Here is a 27,187-nt window from a genome sequence, read left to right as displayed (position 1 = left end):
GGCCTTATTGTTTCATTGTTTTGTTGTTACCGCCCCGTGGTCACTACGTGATCACGGAGCAGCCAGACGCCTGTCCCAGTCATCTCCCCCTCTCCCGCTCTTCCATAGAGTCGAGGGGGGAGGTGGTCTGCCCACGTTCCGCTCCGCATACCCGAGCCTGCCTCTCTCCAGTCCCCCCAGGCGGAGGGAGTAGAGGGACGGGACAGACCCAGACTGGACTTCGGCCTCTCCACTTCTCGGTCCGGCCGGATGGCTAAGGGGGGGATGACTGGCCTTTCCCCCCTCCGTCGCTACTCCCGTCGCTCCGTTGCTAGAACGCGGGTCTGTGTGCCCTCTCGCCCTTTCCCTTTCCCACTTACTGGGGCTCCTTTTCTACCGGAGCTCCGGCATCCAAGTGGTAAGGTGCTAGTCCACCTCGCAGGGAGGACCGGGGCATACAGTTGGTCTCTACTAACCCCTCCGTCGCGCTGAGTCGCGACACGCTCCGCCACGCACTGGACTTAGTCCGGTACGTTCGAATTTTATAGGTTTAAGAATCTGTTATGTTAAACTAGTAAGTTTATCTTAAGCTACCTTAAACCATCCCCCCTCCTTTATCTGCCTCACCGGATCTCTCCGGGGTTATAGCCTATTCAGGCGTTAAGGGAGGGGTTATGCCCAAAATTTTTCCGAGCTCCGGCATGCAACGGAGTTCTTTTTCTGTCCTTTAGGCCTGTGGTGATAGCCTTTAAGATACTCATGTGTCTTTTCACTTACAGACCACCAACTGTGAGCATCCAGGATGCGCCGCCACACTTCAAGATCCATGTGGGCATGAAGTTTGCCGGTCCCATGCTCCATGCGCGGCTCCGCACGGGGACCTCCAGGTCTGGTATCACGAGACATGCACCATCTGTTATGATCTGGTGAGCCAGCTTTTAGACGGGGTAAGTATTCCAACTCCGTTAGCCAGTCCCCACTTCGTTATAGTTCTTAAGTTTTCTAAATTCAATCTTTCTTAAACTTAAGATAAAAATACAAGGGATTTCGCATCCCCTATAATTTTAAGTTAAGTTTTTAATTTAGTTTTAGTTTTAAGTTTAATCTTAAAATCTAATAAATACCCCTCCCTCTTCCAGGCTCCGGCTGTGAAGGATACCGCACTGGCAACCCTGCGGGCCTGGGTCGGCGGAGGCGGGAAGAACGCCGCCAAGGGTATGCCCTACATTCTTGAGAAGAGGTTGGCGGTACTGATCTTCCCCGGAGGCGGCAAAGTCAACGGGCTACGTCGGCCCAGCAGAGGCGCCCCGACTATTGCGTTCATTCAACAACAGCTCGCTGCCTCGTTGACGGATCCAGGCCCGGACATCTCCTCGAAAGTTCAAGTCGAGACATTGGATCTAATATCGAACCCATGGCTAGTATGGTAGACGACCTGTTGGTCGATGGTAGGACGTTAGACGCCCAAGGGATTGCCCCTTGGGTGCCACTGGATCTTCTACCCCTGCAACCTCTCATCCTTCCAAGGCTTTACAGTACAGAATTGTATACTTCTCCTGATGCTTCCGTTAGACCTAAGGTCAAAGGTCAAGCAGTAAAAACCTTGACTAAGACGTCGTCGTCGTCTAAAAAGACGGCGTCGGCGTCATCTTCATCTCGTAAGTCTCCGGCTAGAAATCCCGGAGCAGAGTGGTCTAAAGCTTCTGGGTCCGGCTCCAAATCCTCTAGGAGTAGATCCTCCAGGGGGAGATCACACACTCCAGCGGAGTCAACAGTTTCCACTACCTTGGTTCCGGTTCAGAGCCACCCGTCCACCTCCGCAGCAGCTCCGGCTTTGGATTCCAACGCTGGCCTATTGCAACAATGTGGGCGATCTGGTTGGGTCTCTGAAAACCAGTATGGAACAGATGATCTCCCGGTTTGGGGTTCTGATAGGATAACTCTCAGGACAACATTATAGCCGGACTGAGCCAAGTTCCACTAGCTTCTCCCCCACCTTTTAGCACAGGGGGAGCGCAATTGCCTCCGTATGACTCTCTACCTCCGTTCTATATGAACAATCCTTGGAGAGTAGCGTCATACGCCCCCTTCCAAGACGGGCTTATCTCTATCCGGAATGTGGAACTCGGAGGATTGAAGACTTCGAGTTCTACCCGGAAGACCTTCAGCCTCCGTTCATCGGCTACGCCAGGCTCACCGCCTCGGCATGACTCGAGACGATAAGGTACCGGCGAAAGAGACAGTCCTCTATTCACGAGACCAGGCTCAAAGAGAATGGCTCAGGTGTCTAGAGGACATGGACTGTTCCAACACGAAGATACAGCCATTTAAGAGTCCTTTTACAATCTTTACAATGGAAGGGAGTACCCCGCTCCCTTTCTTGACAAAGTTTGCTACGGCTACCATTCCAGCAGCCCAGAAGGGGGATTCGATGCCTCAGCTGAAAGAAGCGGACCCTACGTCTCCTTTACTTCCCTCAGCCGGTTGAGTTGTGGGAAGATCTGCCCAACACTTTTTCGGCGGGCCAAACTCAAAACAGCCTGTTTTCTTATGGAGCAGTTTGGTGAGAAGCTGCCTAGGCTTCCCAATAGCCTCATTCAGGCAGGATTTGATGCCAAGTCTAGGTTAGCCAGGTCTATCAATACCATGGCCATGACCGAGGTGGCTACCATTTCCTATGGTTCTGAGCCACTTTTTAAGCTTCTCACCAAGTCTCTGACTCAAACGATGCAGTCTGATATGTTTGAGTTCGCCACGGCTAGAACAAACTGTAGGAAACATGTCCTCCAAGAAGCAACGATTCGGCATGAACCGAATAAGTTGCTTGCATCGAACATCTGGGGAGCAGACCTCTTTCCAGAGGCGATGGTGAAGGAGGTCCAGGCAGAGGCTACAAGACTAAACCAAAGCCTTAAAGATCGTTGGGGTCTTACGGCCAAGAGGCGCCAAGATCAAGTGGTCAAGGTAAGGCTCAAGGAACCCAGACGTTTCCAGCCTTACCAGAAGAAACGGCCACGCTTTACTCAGCCGGTTCCAGCTGTCCCGTTGGTGCAAGCCCAGCCCAACCTTCTACCTCCAAGGCTCAGTCGCAGCCAATTTATGTCATTTCCCCCCCAGCCTCAACCCTCCACCTCTTACGTTCTCTCTCCAGCCTTCAATCAAGTCTTCGAGGGTCAGGCTTCCCAGAAGTATGACCGCTCGGGTAAGGGAGGCAGGGGTAAGCGATCCTTTAGTGGGGGGGGATCGGGAGGGTCCTTTAATAGAGGAAAGCATTTCAGGGGAGGCCGAGGAGGTTACCAACATCAATGAGGACTTTCAGGTAGGAGGGAGGCTGTTTCACTTCCGCCACCGGTGGAATTTCAGCAAGTAGGCGCAGAGCATTGTGTCAAAGGCCTTGGGTTGGAGTTGGTAGCGAACCACCCCGCCCCCATCCAGACCTTTCCGCCAACTTCCATCCAAAGAATTGACGGAGGTATGACGGAGGAACCTCCTTTCAGAAAGGAGCTATAGCGAGAGTCAACAGATTAAAATTTCAAGGACGCTTGTTCAGCGTTCCAAAGAAAGGCTCACAAAAAAGAAGGGTAATCTTAGACTTGTCCCGCTTAAACTTAGCCATTCGCTGCGACAAGTTCAAGATGCTCACGATCTCGCAGGTACGGACCTTACTTCCCCGTGGGGCCGTCACCACCTCTATCGATCTTACAGACGCTTACTATCATATCCCTATTGCAAGACACTTCTGTCCGTATCTGGGCTTCAAGATAGGAGACCAGACATTCTCCTTCAAGGTAGTCCTTTCGGGCTCAACGTAGCACCCAGGGTGTTCACGAAGTTGGCGGAAGTAGTAGTTTCAACAACTAAGATCGCAAGGGGTTATGGTAGTAGCGTATCTCGACGATTGGTTAATCTGGGCTCCAACAGTCGAGGAATGCACAAAGCAACACTGAAAGTGATTCAGTTTTCCTGGAATATCTAGGCTTCAAGATAAAACAGGCCACCAAAGTCAAGACTCACTCCAGAGTCAAACTTTCAGTGGCTGGGCATCCAATGGAATCTATTCTCCCATACTCTGTCGATTCCATCAGCCAAGAGGAAAGAAATAGCGAAGTCAGTAAAGCAATTTCTGAGTCACAAACTTGCGTCAAGAAGAACTCCAGGAAAGGATCCTGGGTTCACTCCAGTTTTGCATCAGTGACAAACATCTTGATGAAAGCCAAACTGAAAGACCTAACCAGAATCTGGCGCTCACGAGCAAATGTCAGGTCCAGGGACAAATTATCCTCAGTCCCTCAGATTCTACGGAATCGACTTCGCCCGTGGGCGAAAGTCAATAACTTATCGATATCAGTGCCCCCTTCATTTCCTCCTCCGGGGATTACCATCCACACAGACGCTTCATAAGCGGTTGGGGAGGATATTCCCAGTTCAAGAAAGTTCAGGGAACTTGGTCACCTCAGTTCCGTCAGTTCCATATAAACGTACTGGAAGCAATGGCAGTGTTCTTTGACTCTAAAAAGGTTACGTCCGCCAAAGTACTCCCACATAAAGCTAGTCTTGGACAGCGCAGTGGTAGTACATTGTATAAACAGGGGAGGCTCCAAATCACGTCATCTAAATCATGTCATGGTAGCCATCTTCTCCCTGGCGGACAAGTTCAGTTGGCACCTCTCCTCCACCCATATAGCTGGAGTGAGAAACGTCATAGCAGATGCTCTATCCCGATCAGTACCTCTAGAGTCGGAATGGTCACTGGACAACAGTTTTCGTTCCATGATTCTTCAGAGAGTTCCAGGCCTACAAGTGGATCTCTTCGCATCCAAGCGAACCACAAACTCCCATGTTATGTGGCCCCCAACCTGGACCCTCTGGCCTATGCCACGGACGCCCTGGCCCTAGACTGGAACAACTGGGAGAAGATTTATGTCTTTCCTCCAGTGAATCTTCTCATGAAGGTACTGAACAAACTCAGGACATTCAAGGGTCAAGTGGCTCTAGTAGCCCCAGACTGGCCGAAGAGCAATTGGTACCCTCTAATTCTGGAACTGGGTCTTCGCCCTCTTCGGATTCCCAGTCCCAGCAGGCTCTAGTCAGTGCAAACGAAGACTGTGTTCGCTTCCTCAGGAATTCTCAAAACCCAACCCTAACTTTATGGATTTCATGAAGTTTGCAGCGAAAAGGGATGCGAATATTGACCCTCAAAACATTCTCTTCTTGGAATCCGATAAAAGAGATTCAACTTTGAGACAGTATGATGCTGCTGTCAAAAGTTAGCAACCTTCCTGAGAGAATCAGAAGATTAGAACATGACAATCAATTCAGCTATATCCTTTTTCAGATCTTTATTTGAAAAAGGCTTAGCAGCTAGCACCATTACGACAAACAAGTCAGCCTTGAAAAAGATTTTTCAATTTGGTTTCAACATAGACTTGACAGACTCCTACTTCTCGTCTATTCCCAAGGCTTGTGCTAGACTTAGACCTTCTGTAAGGCCTACGTCAGTATCATGGTTCTTTAAATGATGTTCTAAGCTGGCTTCAGAAACTGATAACGACACATGTTCATTTATAATGCTCTTAAGAAAAAAACTCTATTTTATTAAGCTTGGCCTCAGTAGCTAGAATTTCAGAACTGTCGGCATTTATCCAGAGATCCGGATCATATTCAATTTCTTCCCACAGGGGAAGTGCTACTTTCTCCGGAACGTAGTTTTATAGCAAAGAATGAAGATCCTTTGATGAGGTGGGAACCATGGAAGGTAGTACCCCTTCCACAAGATATATCTCTTTGCCCAGTATCGACCTTACGAGCCTTTCTGTCCAGGACCTCCTCATCCTCATCGGGTCCTCTCTTTAAGAGAGAAAAATGTGTACTTTATCTATTAAAGGCATCAGCAGCAGATCCTGTACTTTATTAAACAAGCCAGTCCTGACTCTTTTCCAAAAGCACATGATGTCAGGGCAGTAGCCACCTCAATTAACTATTTCCAACATATGAACTTCGATTGAGTTGAAAAATATACTGGATGGAAATCGCCGACAGTATTTAAAACGTCATTACTTAAAGTCCTTGGAAGCTCTGAAATTTTCAACAGTTGCGGCGGGTAACATAGTTTTCCCCCGACTCTGCTTAATCCTTAGTAGAAGATCCAGTCCTCCTTTCTACCTGTCTCACCCAACAGTTCGTCTATGCCTGTCATGTTCATCTACGGTTACCTTGTGTCTTAGCTGCTTTTATGATAATATGGGGGTGGGTGTCCCTTATTTTTTTGCTATGGGGACACTCACAATCGATTGTATATATTGATCTCTTTGATGTGATCCCCTTATTTTTATGCTAGGGGATACATCTTCTTTACAATGGTTACGGGTTTTGTATATTAAGTCATATACATTCCTTCATATATTATTATTATTGAAGTTTGTTCTGTTCAAGTTGTTATAATTGCTTTGGAGTTCTTGGTACATATCGATACACAGTACTACTTTTAACATATATTCCATGTAAGCCCTGTATATATGTAAAAATTACGTTAATTTTAAGAAATATTATTAGCATTAAGTTTAATTTAAGCAATATTTCTAATTTTGTATCATTGTGTATATGTATCTTTATTAGCAATTGTATTCTTTTCTTTTATGTTATCTTTTATTTGAGACCTCTTCTTGTTTTGTTGAATTTTCTTTACAATCTTGTGCTATTTCTCTGTACGATTTCACGCAGCGACACGAGCTGAGCCCAGAAAAGGGATTTTGACGTAAGGAAAATCTATTTCTGGCGATTGGCTCGTGTCGCCAGCGAAATCCCGCCCTACCTGTCCCATCGCTCAAGATTGTCTGCTAACTTCAGGATGGCCACCAGAGGCGCAGCAGTCGGCAGCATGGGATGGAGTAGTAGTAGTTGCTGCCCACTCTGTGGGTCGGCTCTCCTCTTGTGGGGATTTTGTAGTGGGAGATTTCTATTGGCAAGCGGCTCGTGGTAGTGGTCTCACTCGCCATAGTGTTCATACCGACACCCTCTTGGAGGGTGAGCGAGTCAGTTGTACTGACCTTTTTCCTTTTTCTTTATTTATTTATTCTCTGGTATGTGTTTAGTACATTTACCCTAAGAAATAATAGATTAAAAGGATATTTCGCTGGCGACACGAGCCAATCACCGAGAAATAGATTTTCCTTACGTCAAAATCCCTTATTTGCAAATTAGTAAATCATTTATGAAACAAAAAGCATACATCTCTGTAAGAGAGAGAGAGAGAGAGAATTATTATTATTATGTGATATCATTTAATCTTATTAAACTTACTAAGACAGTATTGATCAATATTAATATTTTAAAATTAGTAGATCATTTTTGTATCATAAAAATGTATATAGGCATGAAAATAGAATCAAAATACACTAATTAGTGATTATTTATTGTCAGAAAATGCCGTGAATGGGCGAATTCACTGCAAATAATGGGTAGATATGGTCCAGAGAAAAATCTGTGAATCCGGAGAACGTGAATACGGGGGCCCTACTGTATTTGCTTAAATGCGCATCTCCTCCTCCCACTAATGTCGCTCCTCCAATCAAAATACAGGGATCTTTTCAAGAGTTATTATTGGCTTCCTACTAGTAATGTCGGTCTTCCAATGAAATTTTTTTTTTTTTTTGGAGTTATCATTAGCTATTTTTTTTCGCTTATAATTTTTTTTTTGTCTATGGCAATGTTCATGCATAAACAAATTATCATTCATTTCTGGCCCCATTCTTAAGATGATATTGTTAGTATACAATAAAGTTTTGTACATACTTACCCGGCAGATATATACTTAGCTATAGTCTCCGACGTCCCGACAGAATTCAAAACTCGCGGCACACGCGACAGGTAGGTCAGGTGACCAGCCCACTCCCGCCGCCAGGTGGCGGGAATAGGAACCATTCCCATTTTCTAACCAGAATTTTTCTCTTCCACCTGTCTCCTGAGGGGAGGCTGGGCGGGCCATTAATCGTATATATCTGCCGGGTAAGTATGTACAAAACTTTATTGTATACTAACAATATCATTTTTGTACGTGCAACTTCCCCGGCAGATATATACTTAGCTGATTGACACCCTTGGTGGAGGGCAAGAGACAGTTACATACTAAATATTAATGAATATAAAAACGGTGAAACAACCTACGTTGTAGGTATATTAAAAACAACCTTGGTTCCTACCTGATATGGAAGAAGACTTCATTGATACTGTCTATGAGTCTGCTTGCCATGAGAGTTTCAGAGAGGATGAGACCTGTGACTGATAACTCTTTCGGATCATGCCAATGGGGGCTTACCCACTTACATGGCAGAGCCTTTTCTTGGATCGTACCAATGGGGGCTGACCCACTTACATGGCAGAACCTTGACCTGTATCATACCAACGGGGGCTAACCCTCTTACATGATAGAGCTTTAGGTAACTAAGACACTACAAGGAGCATACGACCATCCCGACCACCTGACCACACTAACATGTTAGAAACTACGATTTGAAAGGGGTCAATTCCTGCACCCTCTTTCAATCGACCAAATAAACGTACCAAAAACCATTAAAAAACCTTAACCTAATAAAACTAAAAAGGATTGGGTTCAGCTCCCTGTCCCAGCAACGAATCCGCAGATACGTAAGCTCCTAGAGTAAAGCATTTATCGTACGTCACTTGAATGTCTCTCAAGTAATGGATGCAAAGACTGAATTGCATCTCCAAAAGTTGACTCCACTAGAGTCTGTATCGACAAGTTCTTGTGGAATGCTAAAGAGGTAGCGACTGCTCTTACCTCGTGAGCTTTAACTCTAAGGAGGTCCAGTTGTTCTTCTTTACACGCTAAATGGGCTTCCTTGATTACATCTTTGATGAAGAACACCTGAGCATTTTTTGAGATCTGTCTTCTGGGATCTCTAACTGAGCACCATAAACTATCCTTACTCCCCTTTAGTTCATTCTTCCTCTCTAAGTAGAACTTAAGGCTTCTAACCGGGCAAAGAGCCCTTTCTTGTTCTGTACCCACTAGAGATGAAAGTCCTTTTACCTCGAAGGTTCTAGGCCAAGGCTTCGAAGGGTTTTCACTCTTCGCCAGAAACATCGGTTTGAAGGAACAAAACGCCGAGTCGTTCCTGAAGCCACCATTATGCTCTAAGGCTTGTAGTTTCGCTTACTCTTTTTGCTTGAGGCTAGCGCGACCAGGAATAACGACTTCCTTTGTTAGATCTCTGAACGTAGCCTTACGGCGGGGAGGTTCGAATTTGGGGATCATCAAGTACTTTAGGACCACATCCAGGTTCCAACTAGGTGCTCTAATACTTCTAGTCTTCGACGTCTCGAAAGATCTAATCAGATCATGTAAATCTTTGTCTTCTGCAATGTTAAGGCCTCTATGCCTGAAGACTGACGAAAGCATACTTTTATAGCCCTTAATTGTAGAGACTGCTAGACTAACATTTTCCTTCAAGTAAAGGAGGAAATCAGCTATATCTGTCACAGAGGTACTGGAAGAGATATCCTCTGAGCTCTACACCATCTGCGAAACACATCCCACTTCGACTGGTAGACTCGAATAGTAGATGGCCTCCTTGCTCTTGCGATAGCTTTTCGCAACTTCTCGAGAAAACCTCTCGTTCTGACAAGTCCTTCGATAGTCCTGAAGGCAAATTAGAGCGAGAGCGGGCAGGTTTTTGTGATACCTGTCGAAGTGGGGTTGTCTGAGAAGATTCGCTCCTGTTTGGGAGAGATCTCGTAAAGTCTACTATCCATCCCAGTACCTCTGTGAACCAGTTTTGCGCTGGCCAGAACGGGGCTAAGAGGGTCAGTTTGGTTCCCTCTGCTGCTGCAAACTTCCTTACTACTTCCGATACGATCTTGAACGGTGGAAAAGCATACCCGTCTATTCCGGACCAATCGAGGAGAAGGTCGTCCACAGAAATCGCCCTTGGATCGGAGATCGGGGAGCAGTAATTTTTCCAGCCTGTTGTTCAATGGGTGGCAAAAAAAGATCTATATTTTGGTCTCCCCAGAGGTTCCATAGTCTGTTGCATACCTCCTGATGCAACGTCCATTCTGTAGACAGTACTTGGTCTCTCCTGCTCAGAAGGTCGGCTCTTACTTTTTTACATTTTTTTTCTCCCTTGAATGAATCTCGTCAGGAGAGTGATTCTTCTCTCTTCTGCCCAAAGCAGTAGTTCTCTTGCCTTTTCGTAAAGGGAGAACAAGTGCGTCCCTCCTTGCTTCCTGATGTAAGTTAAGGCTGTTGTGTTGTCCGAATTGATCTGTAGGACTGAACCTGAGATCTGAGCCTCGAAGTGTATGAGAGACAGGTGAATCGCTGTCAATTCCTTCAAATTGATGTGCCAGGACACCTGTTCTTCCCTCCAGGTGCCTGACACTTCTCTCGTCCCTAGAGTGGCTCCCCACCCCGCATCTGAGGCGTCGGAATATAACACTAAGCCGAGGTTCGGACGTGAAGGGATACTCCTTCGTTGAGCCTGCACGGATTCATCCACCAAAGAAGGTCCTCCTTTATTTCCTTCGTAATCTGGAAGGAATCGGACAGATTTTGAGATCTCTGATAACAATGTTCTCTTAGGTAGAACTGTAAAGGCCTTAGGTGAAGCCTTCCTAGAGAAATGAACTGTTCCAACGAGGAAAGGGTCCCCCAGAAGACTCATCCATTCCCTCGCGGAACATTGTTCTTTCTCTAGGAAGGTTGCTACTTTTTCCAAGCAGCGGTTCTGTCTTTCCTGTAGATGGAAATACATGAAAACCCCGAGAATCATCCGAATCCCCAGATAAACAATGTTCTGCTGGGGAATCATCTGGGATTTCTCGAGGTTTACTAAGAGTCCCAAGGACTGTGTTAACTTCAGTGTCAGATTTAAGTCCTGCAGACATCTGACTCGCGACTGTGCTCATATCAGCCAGTCGTCTAGATACAAGGATATTCGAATCCCTTCGAGATGAAGCCAGTGAGCCACATTTTTCATCAGTCCTGTGAATACTTGAGGGGCTGTTGAGTCTGAAGCATAGGGCCCAAAATTGAAATACTCTTCCTTGAGCCATAAACCTGAGGTATTTCCTGGAAGACGGGTGTATTGGCTCGTGGAAATACGCATCCTGCAGGTCCAGGGATACCATCCAGTCCCCTGGACGAAGGGCTGCTAAAACCGAGGATGTCGTCTCCATTGTGAACTTCCTCTTTGCTACGAACACGTTCAGGGCGCTCACGTCCAGAACTGGCCTCCAACCTCCTGAACTTTTCGGAACCAAGAACAGGCGATTGTAAAACCCCTGAGAAGAGAGATCTTTTACTTCCTCTATGGCTTCCTTGTAAAGCATCTGCTCCACGAGATGTAGAAGGGCTTGTTTCTTGACAGAGTCCTTGTAGTTTGCTGTCAACTCCCTTGGAGTTGTAGTCAAGGGAGGTTTTTCCCTGAAGGGGATTAAATATCCTTTCTTTAGGATGGATAGGGACCAGGCATCGGCACCTTTCTGTGCCCAAGTCTTGTAAAAGTTTAGAAGCCTGGCACCCACCTTTTGTCCTGGATGGACCGCAGTCTCATTGGGTCTTGAAACGAACGGCCTTCGAGAAGACCTTCCTCTCTTCACCGATCGTCTACTTCTGAGAGAGGATCTAGGGGCAGACCTTCCCCGAAAGGGCTGCCTGAAGGGAACTTTCTCCTTCTTCGATACCTGAACAGCAGGTTTTAGTCTTTTAGCTGACTGGGCCAACAGGTCCTGTGTGGCCTTTTCTGATAAGGTCCTCGAAATATCCCTCACTATTTCCTGAGGAAAGAGGTGACTAGAGAGGGGCGCGTATAACAGGGAGGATCTCTGCAGAGGTGAAACAGATTTTTGTTAAGAAGGAGCTAAACACTGCTGCTTCTTCAGAATACAGGATCCAAAAAGGGATGCCACTTCATTGGAGCCATCCATAACCGCCTTGTCTAGGCAAGTTAATACGCTGCCCAACTCCTCCATGCTAACGAAGTCTGGGTCTTGAGACTTCTTGGCTAAAGCCTCCCAAGCCCAGTCCATGAAATTAAAGACTTCGAGAGTCTTGAACAGGGCCCGGCCCTTGATGAGATGATCAACCTCACACATCCCCCAAGAGGCTTTTGCAGAATGCAGAGAGCGTCGTCTTGATGAATCTACCAGAGCGGAAAAGTCCGCATCTGAGGACGAAGGGAGTCCCAGGCCCATCGGCTCCTTGGTGTCATACCACATACCTGGTTTTCCCGTTAGCTTGGAAGGAGGACAAGCGAATACCGTCTTCCCCGCTTCCTTCTTAGATCTGAGCCAGCTCTCGAGGCTCTTCAGAGACTTTCTCATAGAAAGAGTAGGGGTCATCCTGACGAAGGAGGAGGACTTCGACAGTTTCGTGCTGTAATAAAGATCCCGGAGAAGGGGGATCTGACGGGCGTAGCGAGTCTCCAAACACTTGCAACAAAAGAGAAGCAAGTCTCTTATAGTCCGAAACTCCTGCATCTTTGGGGATTTCTTCTTCCGAAACTTCTTCCAAAAGAGCTGCAGGCGAAGAGGGCTTTCCCTTTTCCGGAGTGCGATCCGGAGAAAGAAGCCTTTTTCTCTCACGAATCCTATCTGCAGGAGAATCAATGTCCACTTGTTGGATATTATCCGAGAACTTGATCCTATCCTCCTTCCTGCAAGAGTCCTGGAGTTTCCCTATACTCGGGCTTCTGATCTGCTCCTTGCGCCTGCTAGGAGAGGCGCTTGCGTCCTGAATAAGACGCCTGTGAGGCGAAGAGCGCCTGCGAGGAGAAAGGAGAACATCCTGTTCCTGGCACCAAGAAGGAGAGGCGCTTGCGTCCTGGTGAAGTGCGCCTGGGCCAAGAAGGAGAGGCGCTTGCGTCCTGGTGAGGGCGCCTGGTCCAAGAAGGAGAGGCGCTTGCGTCCTTTTGAGGGACGCTTGGAAGGCGAAATGCGCCATGCCGCGAGGAGAAAAGGAGAACCCTTTGTTCCCGTCGTCCAGTAGAAGAGGCGCTTGCGTTCCTGGTAACTGCGTCTAGCAGGAGAAAAGCTCCTTTATCTTTGCGTCCAGTCGGAGAGGCGCTTGATTCTCTCCTAGACCTCCTGGGAGGCGAAGAGCACTTGTCAAAATCATGGTGCCTACTCGGCGAGGACTCTTGCGTCCCTTAGAAGGATATCTATAAGATCCTACGGGACTCCCTGATTTCTGGGCACTTGCCGGAGGGAGAGGGTTGTTCCTTCGAGAATCGTCTAGATGAACGAACGCTCCTTCCTTCTTGCGGAGCTCTGAAAAGAGAGGGGCTCTCTTCTCTCCCGGAGCTCTTAGCCGAACGAATTCTCTCACGAGAAATCCGCGAAAAATCAGGTGGAAGGAGGCTCTCAGGCTCCTGGTACTTGTCATGAGAGGCGCAATTGCCTCTAGAAAAACTCCTGGAAGAACTCTTGCTCGCAGGGAGTTTCCGATCAGCGAGCTTAGAAGGAGAGGACATACGAGTCCTGTCATAACTAACTGAAGAAAGGTTTCGCTGGGGAACGAAAACCTTTCAGGCGAGGAGCGTCTGCTGGCGCCAGGGCGCCTACTCTCTGAGGCTCTCCTAACAGAAACTCTTGATGGAAGAGAAACGTCTTTCTTCCGCCTAGAAGAGCCTTCTGAAAGAACTCCTACTAAGGCGGACAACTGCTGCTGGAGTCCTACCAAAACTTCCTTTGTCTTGTGAGCAAAACCTTCCGGAGAAGAGTCAGGAGATCTCGTAGCTCTCTTCTTACGAGCAGGAGAATACTCCGGAAAAGGTTCAGGACTGGAAGGCAAAGATTCGCTTGCTGGCGTTTTCCAGGTTCTCTTAAGAGGGCGCGACTTAGAGGTAGAACTCCATCCTCTTCTTGGGGACGAAGAGTCCGAGTCAGAAAAGCACTTCCTGAGGACGCTTTTGCAATAGCTGTCCTTGGCAGCCTGGGAAGCGGCTACAGGATCTGCCGAAGGGACGCCTGACCGTTGGGAATACTCTACATCCCCCTTGCGGCTTTCAACATTCCTCCTCCCTTGGTCATGGGAGTCTGAAAGAGGTCTAGGCCTAGGAGCAATGCGGAGTCGGTCAGACGCCCCCTCCACTTCACTGGGGACACTGCACAAATCACTGCACACGTCACTGTGCTTACCTGTCTCCTTCATCGCTTGCAGTTGCGATTTTAAGTTGATAATTGAGGCTCTCATTGCAGCCATTTCCGTAGACGCATCCACAGGTTCGCTGCTGGGGGAAGGGGCTGAAACCAAACTATGAGCAGGTGAATTAACAGAAGAGTTAGGAGCTACTTCCTGCTCAATAGAGCAGGATCTACTTGAGCTTCTGATGGAAGCCCTCCTAACTCTATCTTTCTCAAGTTTCCTTACATAAGAAGCCAAGGCCTTCCATTCCACTTCCGTCAAACTCTCACATTCCAGACAGGTATTAGTTGCAGAACAATCATTCCCCCTACATTTTTTACAGACCGTGTGAGGATCCACCGAAGCTTTCGGTAGCCTCACCTTACATTCCTCTTTCGTACACACACTAAATACAGGTACCACGTCAGACATTTTAAAGAGAATCCAAAAAAAGGTCCACGATAAGCGTATGCCAAAGCCAAAGATCAATATACATCACCAAAGGTCAAACAGATAATCCTCGGCCAACGAGAAAAGAATTCCAAAGCAGGAGGTACCAACAACGGTGTTGTTGTTACCGGCGACAGAAAAATTCTGGTTAGAAAACGGGAATGGTTCCTATTCCCGCCACCCAGCGGACGGGAGTAGCGGGGGGGGGGGGGGGGGGTGGTCACCTGACCTACCTGTCGCGTGTGCCGCGAGTTTTGAATTCTGTCGGGACGTCGGAGGCTATAGCTAAGTATATATCTGCCGGGGAAGTTGCATGTACAAAAAAATTTTTTGTAGAAACTATCGTAAGGAAAGGCTTGCGGAAATATTGGAAGATTCATTTTGTCTCTATTCTTATCCCAAGGATCTGTTTTTCGTGCAATATACCATCGTAATCGATAGTATTTTGTATTTTCCTATTTCATTGTGGGAGAAATGCCTGATTGTCGTTTGTTTTCACTTTAAAACTATAGGTACAATGAAAATACTGAACTCTGATTGGTTACATTTTTCATTATATCCAATTACTTGCGATTTTTGAAAACCTACCGGTCTCTATGCGTTCAGGCAGTCTCATTACTTAACTGTCATGGATCTTCCGTTGCAGGTGTGTGCATGTCGCTATTCTATTTTGAGGTGATCGCTCGGTTTCATGGAAGTTATAATGGTACTCCTGAGGTTGTGAATACAGCCAGCCAATTGTATCCTCACAATCTGAGGCACGTGTTTCCCATAGGCACAGATCATTCACAAGAGGCTCAACCACAACCTTCCACGTCTTCATCGTCAGGTTCCATTTAAGATAAGAAGTGACTAAGCAAAATATATATTTAAATTATTTAGCCTGGGGTAAAGGGGGGGTCGTAGTAGGGGCGAAGCCCCCCCCCCCCCCTCCCCCGGCAGGTAAGGAAGGAGCTAGGTAGGACACGGCTTTTTAGGTTAGGTTAGTGGGATGGTTAGTTGGTGTTCTGGTGATTGGGGTGGGATGGTCTAGGGTCTGTGACCAGTGTCTTCTAGGTTAGGTTAGGGGAGTTTGTTAGGTTGCCTTGTTTAGTTTAGGGTTAGGTTTGGTAGGTCTAGGGTCTGTGACTGGGGGCCTTCTAGGTTAGGTTAGGGGGGTTTGTTAGGTTACCTGGTTTAGTTTAGGGATAGGTTTAGGGTTTGTGACGAAAGATTAAGGTCTGTGGTATACTTAACTGCTTTAAGGATTTGTTTTCTAAAATAAAAAACAATTTTTTTATTGGAAATATCATTGTACCCCACCCAAAACCTCGGTTCCTACCTGGTGTCCCCACTAATTGTTGGGATTATGTAGGGTCTTTCTGAACAGAAATCTGTGCTTTTACAACTGTTCATTACAACATATGAAACAAAAACAATAAAAACACGGTTGCAAACACTGATTTTTCTGGAAAAACTCGTTTTAACTCCAATTACATAGTAAATCTCTAAATCGGATGGTTTGCGGTTAAAAGAAACGTTAAGTCCATTGGAACTACACTATTTCTGATGCAACAAATATATTTTTAGTCCAGTTTTCCCATAATGGTCGAAACTGTAATTTTACCGGTAATTGGTTTTTATTAAAAAAAATAATTTTGATGTGATGAAAATTGTACTATTTACTTTCAGACACACTGAAACCTGACCGTCAGGAACGCTTATATCATATAGATGACACACCAACTGGGGTATCAGATGCATTCAGAGAAGGGGATAAAATGTATGAGGTGTGTTTATTTGAGCAACATATTTCATAATCATGACTATTGAGTAACTGAATTTTAATGAAGGATTTTGTAATTTTCATAACTAACAAGTTAGTTTGGCCTTAGTGATCATTTTTTTTATCAGAGGATGTATTGTTAGCAGTTGATTTGTACTCTAATGTATGTCTAAATAGTTAATGTTGATTGTCATTATCCTTTTTATGTAACCAAGATATTTCTAAGGTTTATATAAATACTGTAATGGTTTTGTTTTATTGATATTGAAACTTACAGGCAACTGGTGATCCAGTGTGTTGCATGACTGCAAGTGAAAGAACTTTAGTAATTGGTAGGGAATCGGGAGGACTTCAAAGGTACACTCTGCCTCATGTAGCTTTGACTGCCCGTTACACATTACCATGTCGTCCGCATAGACTAGCTCTCAACTGCAATTCATCGTAAGTGGAAGATACAATTTCATAGGGTGTGACTTTAATGGGAGTCTTGTGGGAAGTACCAAAGTATCAACTGTCTTTCACTTTGTACATTTTTCTGAGGAAGGTGAAATTACATTTTTTTTTTATTTTGTTATTTTTAGGTATTAAAAAGTTAAAGCATACATATAAATAGTAGATTGTAGGAAAATTTGCTGCTTATGGTGTTCATGTATTTCAGACGTCTGGCAATAATTGACATCACTGGTCTGTTGACTTTCCTCGATCTTGATACTCGGAATTCCGATAATGGACAAGAGGTTAGTATATATTTGTAGATTTAGTTTTTATCACCCAAATGTATAACATTGGAGAGACTTAGCTAGTTCATTTTATAATTATTGATGCTATAGTACATTCGCAGATTTTTCTCGGGAACATTTCCCCGCATTATTCACGGGAAAATTAGCACATTCGCAGTATTTTTTTATGAGAAATATCCACAAATTCCTGGTTTCTTTTATCAGTTTCATCGTAAAATGCACTTATTGTGATAAAACTATTAAAAAAACCAAGTATGAAAATTTTTAGTGGTTTTTCTTGAGTTTTAACTAACAAAATAGGCTGTTTTTAGCATTTTTATAGGGGTTCCAAACATTCGCGGATTCTAACTATTCACCGGGGGGTCTGGTACGCATCCCCTGTGAATACGGGGGGACCACTGTATATATAACTGTACTGTATTTTGCTTTCAGCATAAGGAAATTTCTTATATCTTTCTGAGTAGGCTGAGGAATATCTGGAAAGATTATGCTTGACATTTTTGCACTTGACTCGGTTTACACTCGGTCATTCCTCAAATTGTTTTGCAAATTCCTTACAGCTGTGTTCTGAAGCCTCGGGTTTGAATCTTTTCATACGTTCCCATAAATCAGTGGTAAGAAGACCAAGAACTTGTGTAATGCTAACATTAGTTTGGAACATATATTTTAGGTGATGGGCTCCATCCTGAAATTTGAACGTAAAGATGTTTGGGATATGTGTTGGGCTCAGGACAACACTGAACTCTTTGCCATGATGGAAAAGACTCGCATGTATGTATTTCGTAATATGGATCCAGAAGAACCTATTGCAAGCTCAGGATATCTTTGTAGTTTCCAGGTAAGTAATCTTTTTGTATAATCATATACAAAAAAAAATAATGCCACATTTTTTTCAATTTGGGCACACATTTATGTATATGTACAGAGAACTACAGAACAGCACCAGCAATTTAAGATATTTTTATGATTGTCCAGTCTACAATCAACAATTAACATCTACATAGTATTTAAAACAAAGCACTGAGTGAAATTTTGTCCGAGTCCACTATTTCCAATTTATCCGGTTAGTAGATCTTAAGTTGTAATATATATTGAATAAAGCCCCATGTATTTATTTCAAAGAAATCTAGTGGCCAAGTTAGACAGTTTATTATTAATATTAATCTTTATCTTTAACTGACTTGTCCATAACATGATTTTGTATGTTACGTATGTTACAAGTACACATCACCACCCTGATGTAAGATGGACGGCAGAGAGGATTTTCTTGAAGTGGTTTATTTTGCTTTCAGGACTTGGAAATAAAGGCTGTTTTGCTTGATGAGGTTATGCGTGAACCAGAGGCTCCAACTACTGATCATTTGCTTACCTTAGAAGTGAAAAGTCTTAGAGATACACGTGACTTACTGGAGAAAGTGTCTGTGAAGGATGCTGCAGCTTTTATTGATGAAAACCCACATCCAAGATTATGGTAAATGCTGCTTCAATTATGATTTTGAAATAAAATCATTAGTTTTTGTTAGCATTTAAGATGTATATGTATTGAAGGCACACACAATTTTAGCTTAGAATTTTTCCAGTAAAACTTCAGTGAGGTGCGAACCTTGAATAGAAATGTGTATATATATTAGCAATGGTTATAATAGTTACCGTAGTTACGTAGATTTGTATTTACATGTACATATATATGTATATGAATACAGGAATAACACATAATTAGCAGGCAATGCTAAATGTTCTTATTGATTTTTCAGATCCTGTCCAAAATTAGATCTGTACCATTGTTATTAACTTCATTTCTATTATTTCTATTATTCTTCAGTATGTGTTGAATAATACTTTATGCTGTCATTATTGTCATTATCATCTGTGTGTTTGTCATTTTTTTTTATTATATACAACATTATCATCAATACCTATTTTTATTTTTAAAAAATGCTTTACTGTAGTCTTTTTACCTTTTGTTGTCCATCTTCCTTAGTGACTGATATTCTGGTAAGAGTTGGGAAAGATGAATATAAAACTATTAAAAATGGCTCTCATCCCACTGACTGCAACAGAATTCATACTTACTACCTTCTGATTCTAAGTCTGATGCCTTATTCATAAGGTCACTGAATACCGAAGGAGAATTTGTTGCGTAATTTATATCCTTGAATCACAATTCATAGAAGTCATCATGGCAGTAGAAGAATCTGTTGAATTGAATCAGCCCGCATGCAAAACCAACCATAATATTTATAACACGATCTAATTTATTTTTGAATTTGATTTAAAGCATTAATTCTGCTTTCTATACGTATCTGTGAAAGATGATCTCAGAATAGCATTTCAAACTTTCTCCAATATCAGTTCATGTGTTTAATCTTAAACTTCTTAATGTAGGGCCAACACTCCACCTTTCCGTTAAGCTGGAACAGTAATTCTTAGTTCGATATTTGAAAGAAGTGTTTTACAGTATGTAATGTAGATATTTAATATTTTCTCCAGTTAGCACTTTTGTTTTCTTCAGGCGCCTACTAGCTGAAGCTGCCTTGGAAAAACAGGACCTCAAAAATGCAGAAGCAGCTTTTGTGAGGTGTAAGGATTATCCAGGTATCCAGCTTGTCAAGAGGATATCAAATATTCAGAATGAAACCCTGCGAAAAGCAGAGGTAGCAGCTTACTTTAAAGATTTTGATGAGGCTGAGAAGTTATACCTGGAGGTAGATAGACGGTAAGGATGTATTCGTGTCTGTGAGTGTGTTTGTATACATATTTGTTCCAACACGTAATACAAACCTCGGTCCTTTAACATAAGGAATGTACTTTCGGCGTAATTGGAATTATGGCCGTTGAATCTTGAACAAGGTGGATAGGCAGTAACTACCGTGGGGCAGGCTAGCCTGCCTGGATGTAAATACTCCACTTTGCCTTCGGCCGTCTTCCGATGAAGACGAGTGTTTGTGAGCTCCGGCTTACTGGTTCTTGATCTTTTTTCCCGGTGGGATCCTTTTGGATTATTTTTGTGTCCAGCCTCTCCTGGACCTGGTTCAACCTCGCCTTGTGGCGGGATCACAAGCTTAAAAAAAACAAGTGGCAAAACCCTCCCCACATTAACCTAATCACTCCAGCTGCCGCCAAACCCACCCTCAGTCACACTTTCTTCTTTACACAACAAAATGCATGCAGGACAATTGACCTACACCTATACAAAAACAAAAAAACAAACACAAACCATGTGTACTTACCGACTCCAGATATTCCAGGGCTATCCTGTGCTGTCCGCCGGTCGAGGTCACAGAAATACAAACAACAACAACCAAGAACCACAACCCAATAGCCGAGCGCTTAGAATTCTTCGGACTTTTTAGCACTCTCAGAGTGTTCTGGTCTTCTACAATCTGCAAACACTTGGGCGATACGAGAATCCCAGATAATCATTATTACGATAATCGGGAATCACGCTGAATGCTTGAATTCTTGGAATTTCTAGCGTTCAAGGGAAGTACTGCTGCTGAAGGAAGAATATTTCGGGAGGGGCTCAGCCTGGATGGACCTTCAGGTCTGTTGCCTCAGTAGGCGGCCAACCCCGGGATAGAGAAGAACGGTGGGAGCATCCAGTTCGGCTTGAACTATCGTCTTCGGTATCCTGTTATCACCGTAGAAGTCTTCCCTTGGGAAAACTTCACCTTCGCTCTCTTCATTAGAGAGTCGGCTTCCAGTCCTTATTCTTGTTCCTCGAATGGAAGAGAATTTAGGATGGAGGTCTATGTACAGGAACTTACAAATATACTACATATATCGCCCTCATGACATGCTTCTGTTATCAGTTGAATTGTCCGAGGTGTAGGCACATACCGTCATTAACTCTACGGGTTGTGACCGAGACGAATAGTATCTTCTTAATTGAACTGCAACTCGGTACTGCCCTGCAAACTTCCCAGGAGTTACCAGTTTCGATTTTGCATTCACTGAAATTAGTTTCCATTAAATGCAAATGCTCGAGCGTATTTTTTTGCGCTCAATGGTTCTAGCCGAACGCATTCCTTCTTGGAATGGATTAGCTGGCAACTCGGGATGACGAGTGAGCGAGAGCTAGCGGTGTATGGGCTGCCTGCCAGTCCTGTCTGCCGCAGCCCAATACCAGCTGGCTCTCCGAGATAGTACGGTCAGATATTGTCTCTCTCCTCTGCGATGATTGACTACTGAACCGAATCTCTGCCCGGCAATCTCAGACTTAGGTCTCTGGTTGGCTGGAATTCTCGCATACATGGATGACCATCTCTACTGCATCACCTTTGATGTTGCGAGAATTTTCAGACTAAGATATCTCACTAGACTCTGTATCATCTTTCTGTTTACCGCACGATAACAGAAGTCTGTAGCCTAGTCTCCCACTGCATCGCACCTGCCGCTGCGATGACGCGGAATGATTTCTTCAGACATCTGAGTTTATCTTCTAAATATATCTCGTATTCGTAGGTGTGCAATTGTTCATTGTCCACCCCGAATTGCAGATGTATAACGGAAGACATCACCTGTTCCCCGCCCTGCCAGCTCTACTTCCAAGTATATAGATGTCCTCCCTGATTCAGCCCATGAGAAGCAGTTCTTCAGGCAGTACAATCCCTGTGTTTTCATTACTGAAAAGCGCTCCGCTTTCATTGCAACTCTGACTTTTCACCGAACAGCAATGAAGTAGCGGTTTAGTGTTTTCAGTCCTGTGTAAAACAACAAGGATTAAGCCATCTTCATGGGTTTGTGTCATCAGTTGGACTTTCCTGCGTTCAGAATCTTGAGAGTTAACTTCTCTTGATTCAGCTGTGAAGACGTAGGTCTGCATTCACCTATCAGCTTCATCTTCAACGGCACAAAGTATTGTTTCTCCTTAGTTGAGATTCAACTATGTACTACTATGAGAACTTCTGTCTTGCCATCAGGGACCTTGGTCTCTAGAAGGTAATTGACTTTTGTCTGTGGGGCACATTCCTTGAAAGAATCATTATCTCGCCTTCCAGCATTGGTGGCAACAGATAGACGATTTGTATGGTCTCTCGGCACAACCCCTCAAAAGGTAAGGGTCACGTGACTACGCCTCGGATGCATGACTGCTTGCATCACACAACCGAATGCAGTCAGTCAGCTGCTGTCGAAGCGTCCAAGACCGTCACGAGCTACGCTGTGGACTTTGTATCTGTTGATCCAGATCAGTCATTACTTCGTCCTACTGGGGTGTTCCGGTACCCATAACTATCGACACCCACCATGGAGTGTCGGTGTCTTTATCTATTGCGGAGACGACGAGACCGTGAGAGACTTCGCTGCAAATGGATATACCAGTAGATGGGTACTGGACATCACTACGAAGAGTATGTCGGACAGGAAGATGGATGGGTCATTGTGACCATATCTTTCTTTCCCTTCAGGACTGCCCACAGGTCCTTGGAACCTCATTTCTCTGGACCAGTGGTGGATGCTTGCAAGATGTGTTTGCTTATCCAGCTCCTTCAAGAGGACAAGTTGCATCTCGTCCATGGTGTGCCGTTGTAGAGGTAAGAAGGATGTGAGAGTGACTGGCTCTCCCCCTTCCACGCCTCGTCCCCCCACTCTTCGTCCTTCGGGTAGAGGATAGGACTCAAACTCATACTGGCTGGTTGGACGATTGATGCGGTAAGCTGACACATAAGCATCCTTTTTATGTTTATCAGAATCATAGAAGCAATCCCGCTCTTTTCTCTAACTAGGGGAGGAAGGAGACTGACAATAATGAAAATCCTTCCCAGAACTTTGCATTAATGTGTCTGACGCCAAGTATTCTTCACAGCCCTTTTATGGATGAGTCACGATCCCTCACTCATTTTGAAAAGGCCCAGAAGTCTGACTCTTGATCATGCAGCTCCTATATTCCGATCAAGTTGTCAGAGGCAGCAGGGCACTCCTCGCTCTTACGACCAGGAGTAGCCTAGGTGCGCAGAACTCCAGTCAGTTCTAGAGGCTCACTCGGATTCCTCCCACCAATCAGTGAGTCTTCCTTATGTTAAAGGACCGAGGGTTTGTATTACATGTCGGAACAAATCACAATTTGTCGTAAATTGTATTTTTCCTAACTATACAAACCTGAGGTCCTTTACAGATATGCCCACCTCGTGCCACCCCTCAATCTGAACCTGGGGCGAAAGGCAAAGTGGAGTGTTTACATCCGCCGTAATTCCAGCTGCGCCGTATGTTACATTCCTTATGTTAAAGGACCTCAGGTTTGTATAGTTAGGAAAAATACAATTTATGACATTGTGATTTTTGCTATTTTAGGACTAACCAATTTGCAATAGAAACTTTGTTCCGGTACGTATACAAACCCTCTGTCCTTTAACAATAGGAAGGTACTTAGCGGCAGCTGAACTGGTCGTAAGCTTCGAACAAGGGGGTTTGGTAGTTAACTGCTTGTCCTGCAGTTGGCGGTCGGCTCAACTGTGAGGAGAGGAGTCACTTTGCTTTCAGCCGCGCTAGTGGATGGACGTGTTGCTTCGCCTCTCTTCCCGCTTATCGTAGTATGCTTTGTGTGTTTCACTGAGTGAAGATTCTTTTTTTGGCTTTTTCTCTTACTGTGTGTTTGTGCAAAAGGATATACGTAAGTACGTGTGTATTTTGTATTTCATACAATGATTTTTACTTCGTTATGGAATCCCGAGAGCTGGAGAGACCCCCTCGCCCCCCCATCAGCTGCAGATTGTGCCCTGGTGTGGAGGGCCATAAGTGGGGGCCTTTCGGTCCTCTGTTGAGGTCGACATGAGTATTGTACTCGGTGTAGAGGGCGAGACTGCTCTCGCACCGAGACGTGAAGTATATGTTTCTTGGTCGGAGGAGCAGTGGGAGCGCTATGGGGGGAGGAAGAAGCCGCATAAGCCGGCCAGGAGGGAGTTGGAGGATTCTCCGGTTGCTTCCCTGGACACGGACACGTTGTCTTCGTTCCTCCCTCCATATCCGCTCCCTCGTATGGCGTCTTCCCCTTTGGGGGAGGTATCTCGTTCCTTCTTTTCGCTTGATCAGTCGAGCGTGGAGGGGGGGACGAGGTACCCCGACATCCACTGTATTCGGGGTCTTCCATTCGCTCGGGGTAGGATCTGCCCCCCCCCCCCCCCCCCCTGACAAGGGGTGAACCCCCCGGGCGAGGGGGTGACCCCCCTTACTAACCCGCTCTTTTTGCTTCTCCAGGTTTGCTTGCCACGGGGGACGATCTTGGCTGCGCCTGGTACTCGCTGGGGCTCCAGGGGACACCGACAATTCAGGGGCTGCTGAGTCACCTGGTGAGAGGGGCCATGCCGGTTACCCTCGGTCCGATCACCACGACTACCACGACGGTGTCCACGCCTGGCTACTGATCATCCCTTGGTGTTGAAGATCTTGCAGTGGGATCTTCTTGCACCAAAATAGAGGCAGCATTGTTTCATTTTGTTGGGTTTCCTGCCCATGTGAACGTATCGGGAAACGAAAGAGGCAGACAAGCTAGCCAAATCAGCAGCGCAAACTTTAGTACCGAGAAAATGCCCTGTTCCATATCGTGATACATTCTTTGATATATGGAAATCTGTCCAGTATTTATGGGCACTTCAGTGGGACAGAGTAGGCCCCAATAAAATGAGAGAAATTACTAGACAGACACACCCTTGGAAATATGACCTAATACAAGGAGTGGGAGGTTGTATTGTGTAGATTAACGTATTGGCCATACGCGTTTAACTCACGGCTATCTGATGGATGGGGAGAATGAGCCCTTCTGTGATGATGGCTTAGTTCCACTGACTTAGGCATTTGCTGGTTGAGTGTCCCAGTCTAGTGAACTTAGGAATCGTTTTTAGCTTATAGTAGTGAAGCAGGTGGTAATTATAGCATGCCAAAACTGTTGGGAGAAAGCATGTGTGTTACTAACGTTATCTCTTTTATCAAAGAAGCTGGTCTTCTCAAATATAGACAGCTGTGCTGTCTTTAGTATATAAAATAAGAATTTTATTCTTATTTTTATCAGAATTTTTTTTAAAATCAAATTTATATGTATCTCTTTTAAAAAATAAAATTTATATTAAACAAGATTTTAAATAACATTAAAAGATCACACTTAGCATTCGGCGTCGGTGACCCTGGTAGTTGTGACGCCAGAAAACCTACAATCAATCAATCAACCTTCTTTTCGCTTGATCAGTCGAGCGTGGAGGGGGGGGACGAGGTACCCCGACATCCAGCTGTATTCGGGGTCTTCCATTCGCTCGGGGTAGGATCTGTCCCCCCCCCCTGACAAGGGGTGAACCCCCCCGGGCGAGGGGTGACCCCCCCTTACTTAAAACCCGACTCTTTTTGCTTCTCCAGGTTTGCTTGCCACGGGGACGATCTTGGCTGCGCCTGGTACTCGCTGGGGCTCCAGGGGACACCGACAATTCAGGGGCTGCTGAGTCACCTGGTGAGAGGGGCCATGCCGGTTACCCTCGGTCCGATCACCACGACTACCACGACGGTGTCCACGCCTGGCTACGCTGCTCTGCTGCACCTGGTGTACACGCAGCACGTAGCCACGGTGACCCCGACAGCCGCTGTGCAGACACCGCTGACGGAGGTGAGGATGCCCACTGTGACGCCGCCACCTGGGTTTGCCGCTCTTGCCTCAGCCCCTGACTTCTAGTGTCCTAAGAGCTCTCCAGTGGACCTGCCTCCTGTGCATAGGGTGCCGCTAGTTCATGCCCCGCCTCCTGTTCCTGACCACGCATCTGCTCCAGTTCCAGTACCAGTTCCTGCCGCCGTCGTTCCTGCCCGTGGTGTTGCTGCTCCCACCCCAGGTCCTTCCGGACAGGTGCAGTCGGGCCCTGTTGCTTCGGCAACTGCCTCGGCTCCGTCCTGGATGGAAGACCTGACGGTGGTCCTGAAGAAGCTGACGAAGAAGAAGAAGAGGAAGGAAGGTGTCGTCGTAGTCTTCATTGTCGTCGTCTGCCGCCGCTTCCCCGGGGCTTCCGCTGGTCCTCCTGTTCCTTCGGGAACAGGGCCTGTCTCTCCTTCCGCAAGGAAGAAGACGACGGGGACCAGAGGAGCACCAGCTAACACCGGTACCTCCTTGCCTGGCACCAGGTACCGTCTCTGCCTCTCGTTCGCGAGAGGTACCAGGATCTAGGCACGGAGCGGAAGACTGCTGGGAGTCATCCAGGTGACTCCCGCCAGGCCAGCGATCGCTCTCGTGGCAAGCCGCTGGTACCCAGGGTTGACGCTGGGCCTTGGTGCCCAGCTGTTGATTCAACTAAATTAGTCAGCCCTTTTCCTTCTACTAAAAACATTTCATCTTTCTCCCTTCCTCCCCCAATAAGGTATGGATTCTATGATGATGACTATTTGCTTGGTTTTGGACATGATTTAGTCTAAATCTTGGGATTTGAAGGAGGGTGAGGATGGACGGCATGCCACCTCACCCGTAAAACTCGAGTACCTGACGTGGTCGAGCGAGGGGAAAGTTTAATGTCAAACCCTATCCTCAGTGCCGGGTCTGATCTCGACGGACATCAGGACGCCTTAGCACTGGAGATAGGGTGTATATCCAGTAATTACCCCTAGGACGACCCTAATTAAAGGGACGACCCGTCCTCTAAGTGTGACTCCATGGTGGGTATGGGGAATATCTGGATGAATTAACTTTTTACGTTATATGGCAACCACCCCTATCTCTGCTGATGACCCTATGCTTTTGTCAAAGGACTTGCCCACGGAACCCGAACTTCAGTCAGTCATGGTCGGTCCCCATGATCAATGTAGTACCCCTGGGCCGAATGACAGAGGAACACAGTTGACGACCCAAAGCAATGCGAGAAGATATACAACCAGGAAATCTCAGCAAAAAGCATCTGGCTCCAGTATTGTCACACTGGAACCATTTGCCATGAAGAGAAATAAGAAGTATGAAATAGCTCCTGGGGTCTTTGTACCCAATTCTTTTAATAAATACCTTAATTTAAAGCTTGAAGATGACAATATAGATATTTTTCAAGTAAACAGAGAAATAGTGAAATGTTGTCGCAGACAACCCAAAATAACACCTCAAAATGGAAATATGCTTCTAGTAGAAAGCATCTCCCCAGAGGAAAACATTAAGTTGAT

At 45.6% G+C, this 27,187-nt stretch overlaps 1 protein-coding gene across 1 annotated transcript in view; it reads left to right on the top strand.

Moving 5' to 3' along the window:
• LOC135210062 (WD repeat-containing protein 35-like) overlaps positions 1 to 27,187 on the top strand; it is a 95,963-nt gene that overhangs the window by 24,133 nt on the left and 44,643 nt on the right. Inside the window, 6 exon segments of the mRNA XM_064242858.1 lie at positions 16,244 to 16,341; positions 16,615 to 16,778; positions 16,996 to 17,074; positions 17,748 to 17,915; positions 18,370 to 18,548; positions 19,590 to 19,793. Coding sequence (XP_064098928.1) covers positions 16,244 to 16,341; positions 16,615 to 16,778; positions 16,996 to 17,074; positions 17,748 to 17,915; positions 18,370 to 18,548; positions 19,590 to 19,793 — 892 coding nt within the window.

Source organism: Macrobrachium nipponense, chromosome 39, assembly GCF_015104395.2.
Source record: "Macrobrachium nipponense isolate FS-2020 chromosome 39, ASM1510439v2, whole genome shotgun sequence".
Lineage (NCBI taxonomy): Eukaryota > Metazoa > Arthropoda > Malacostraca > Decapoda > Palaemonidae > Macrobrachium > Macrobrachium nipponense.
Note: the sequence above shows the minus strand (reverse complement) of the source record. Positions and strands in the feature narration are given on the sequence as shown.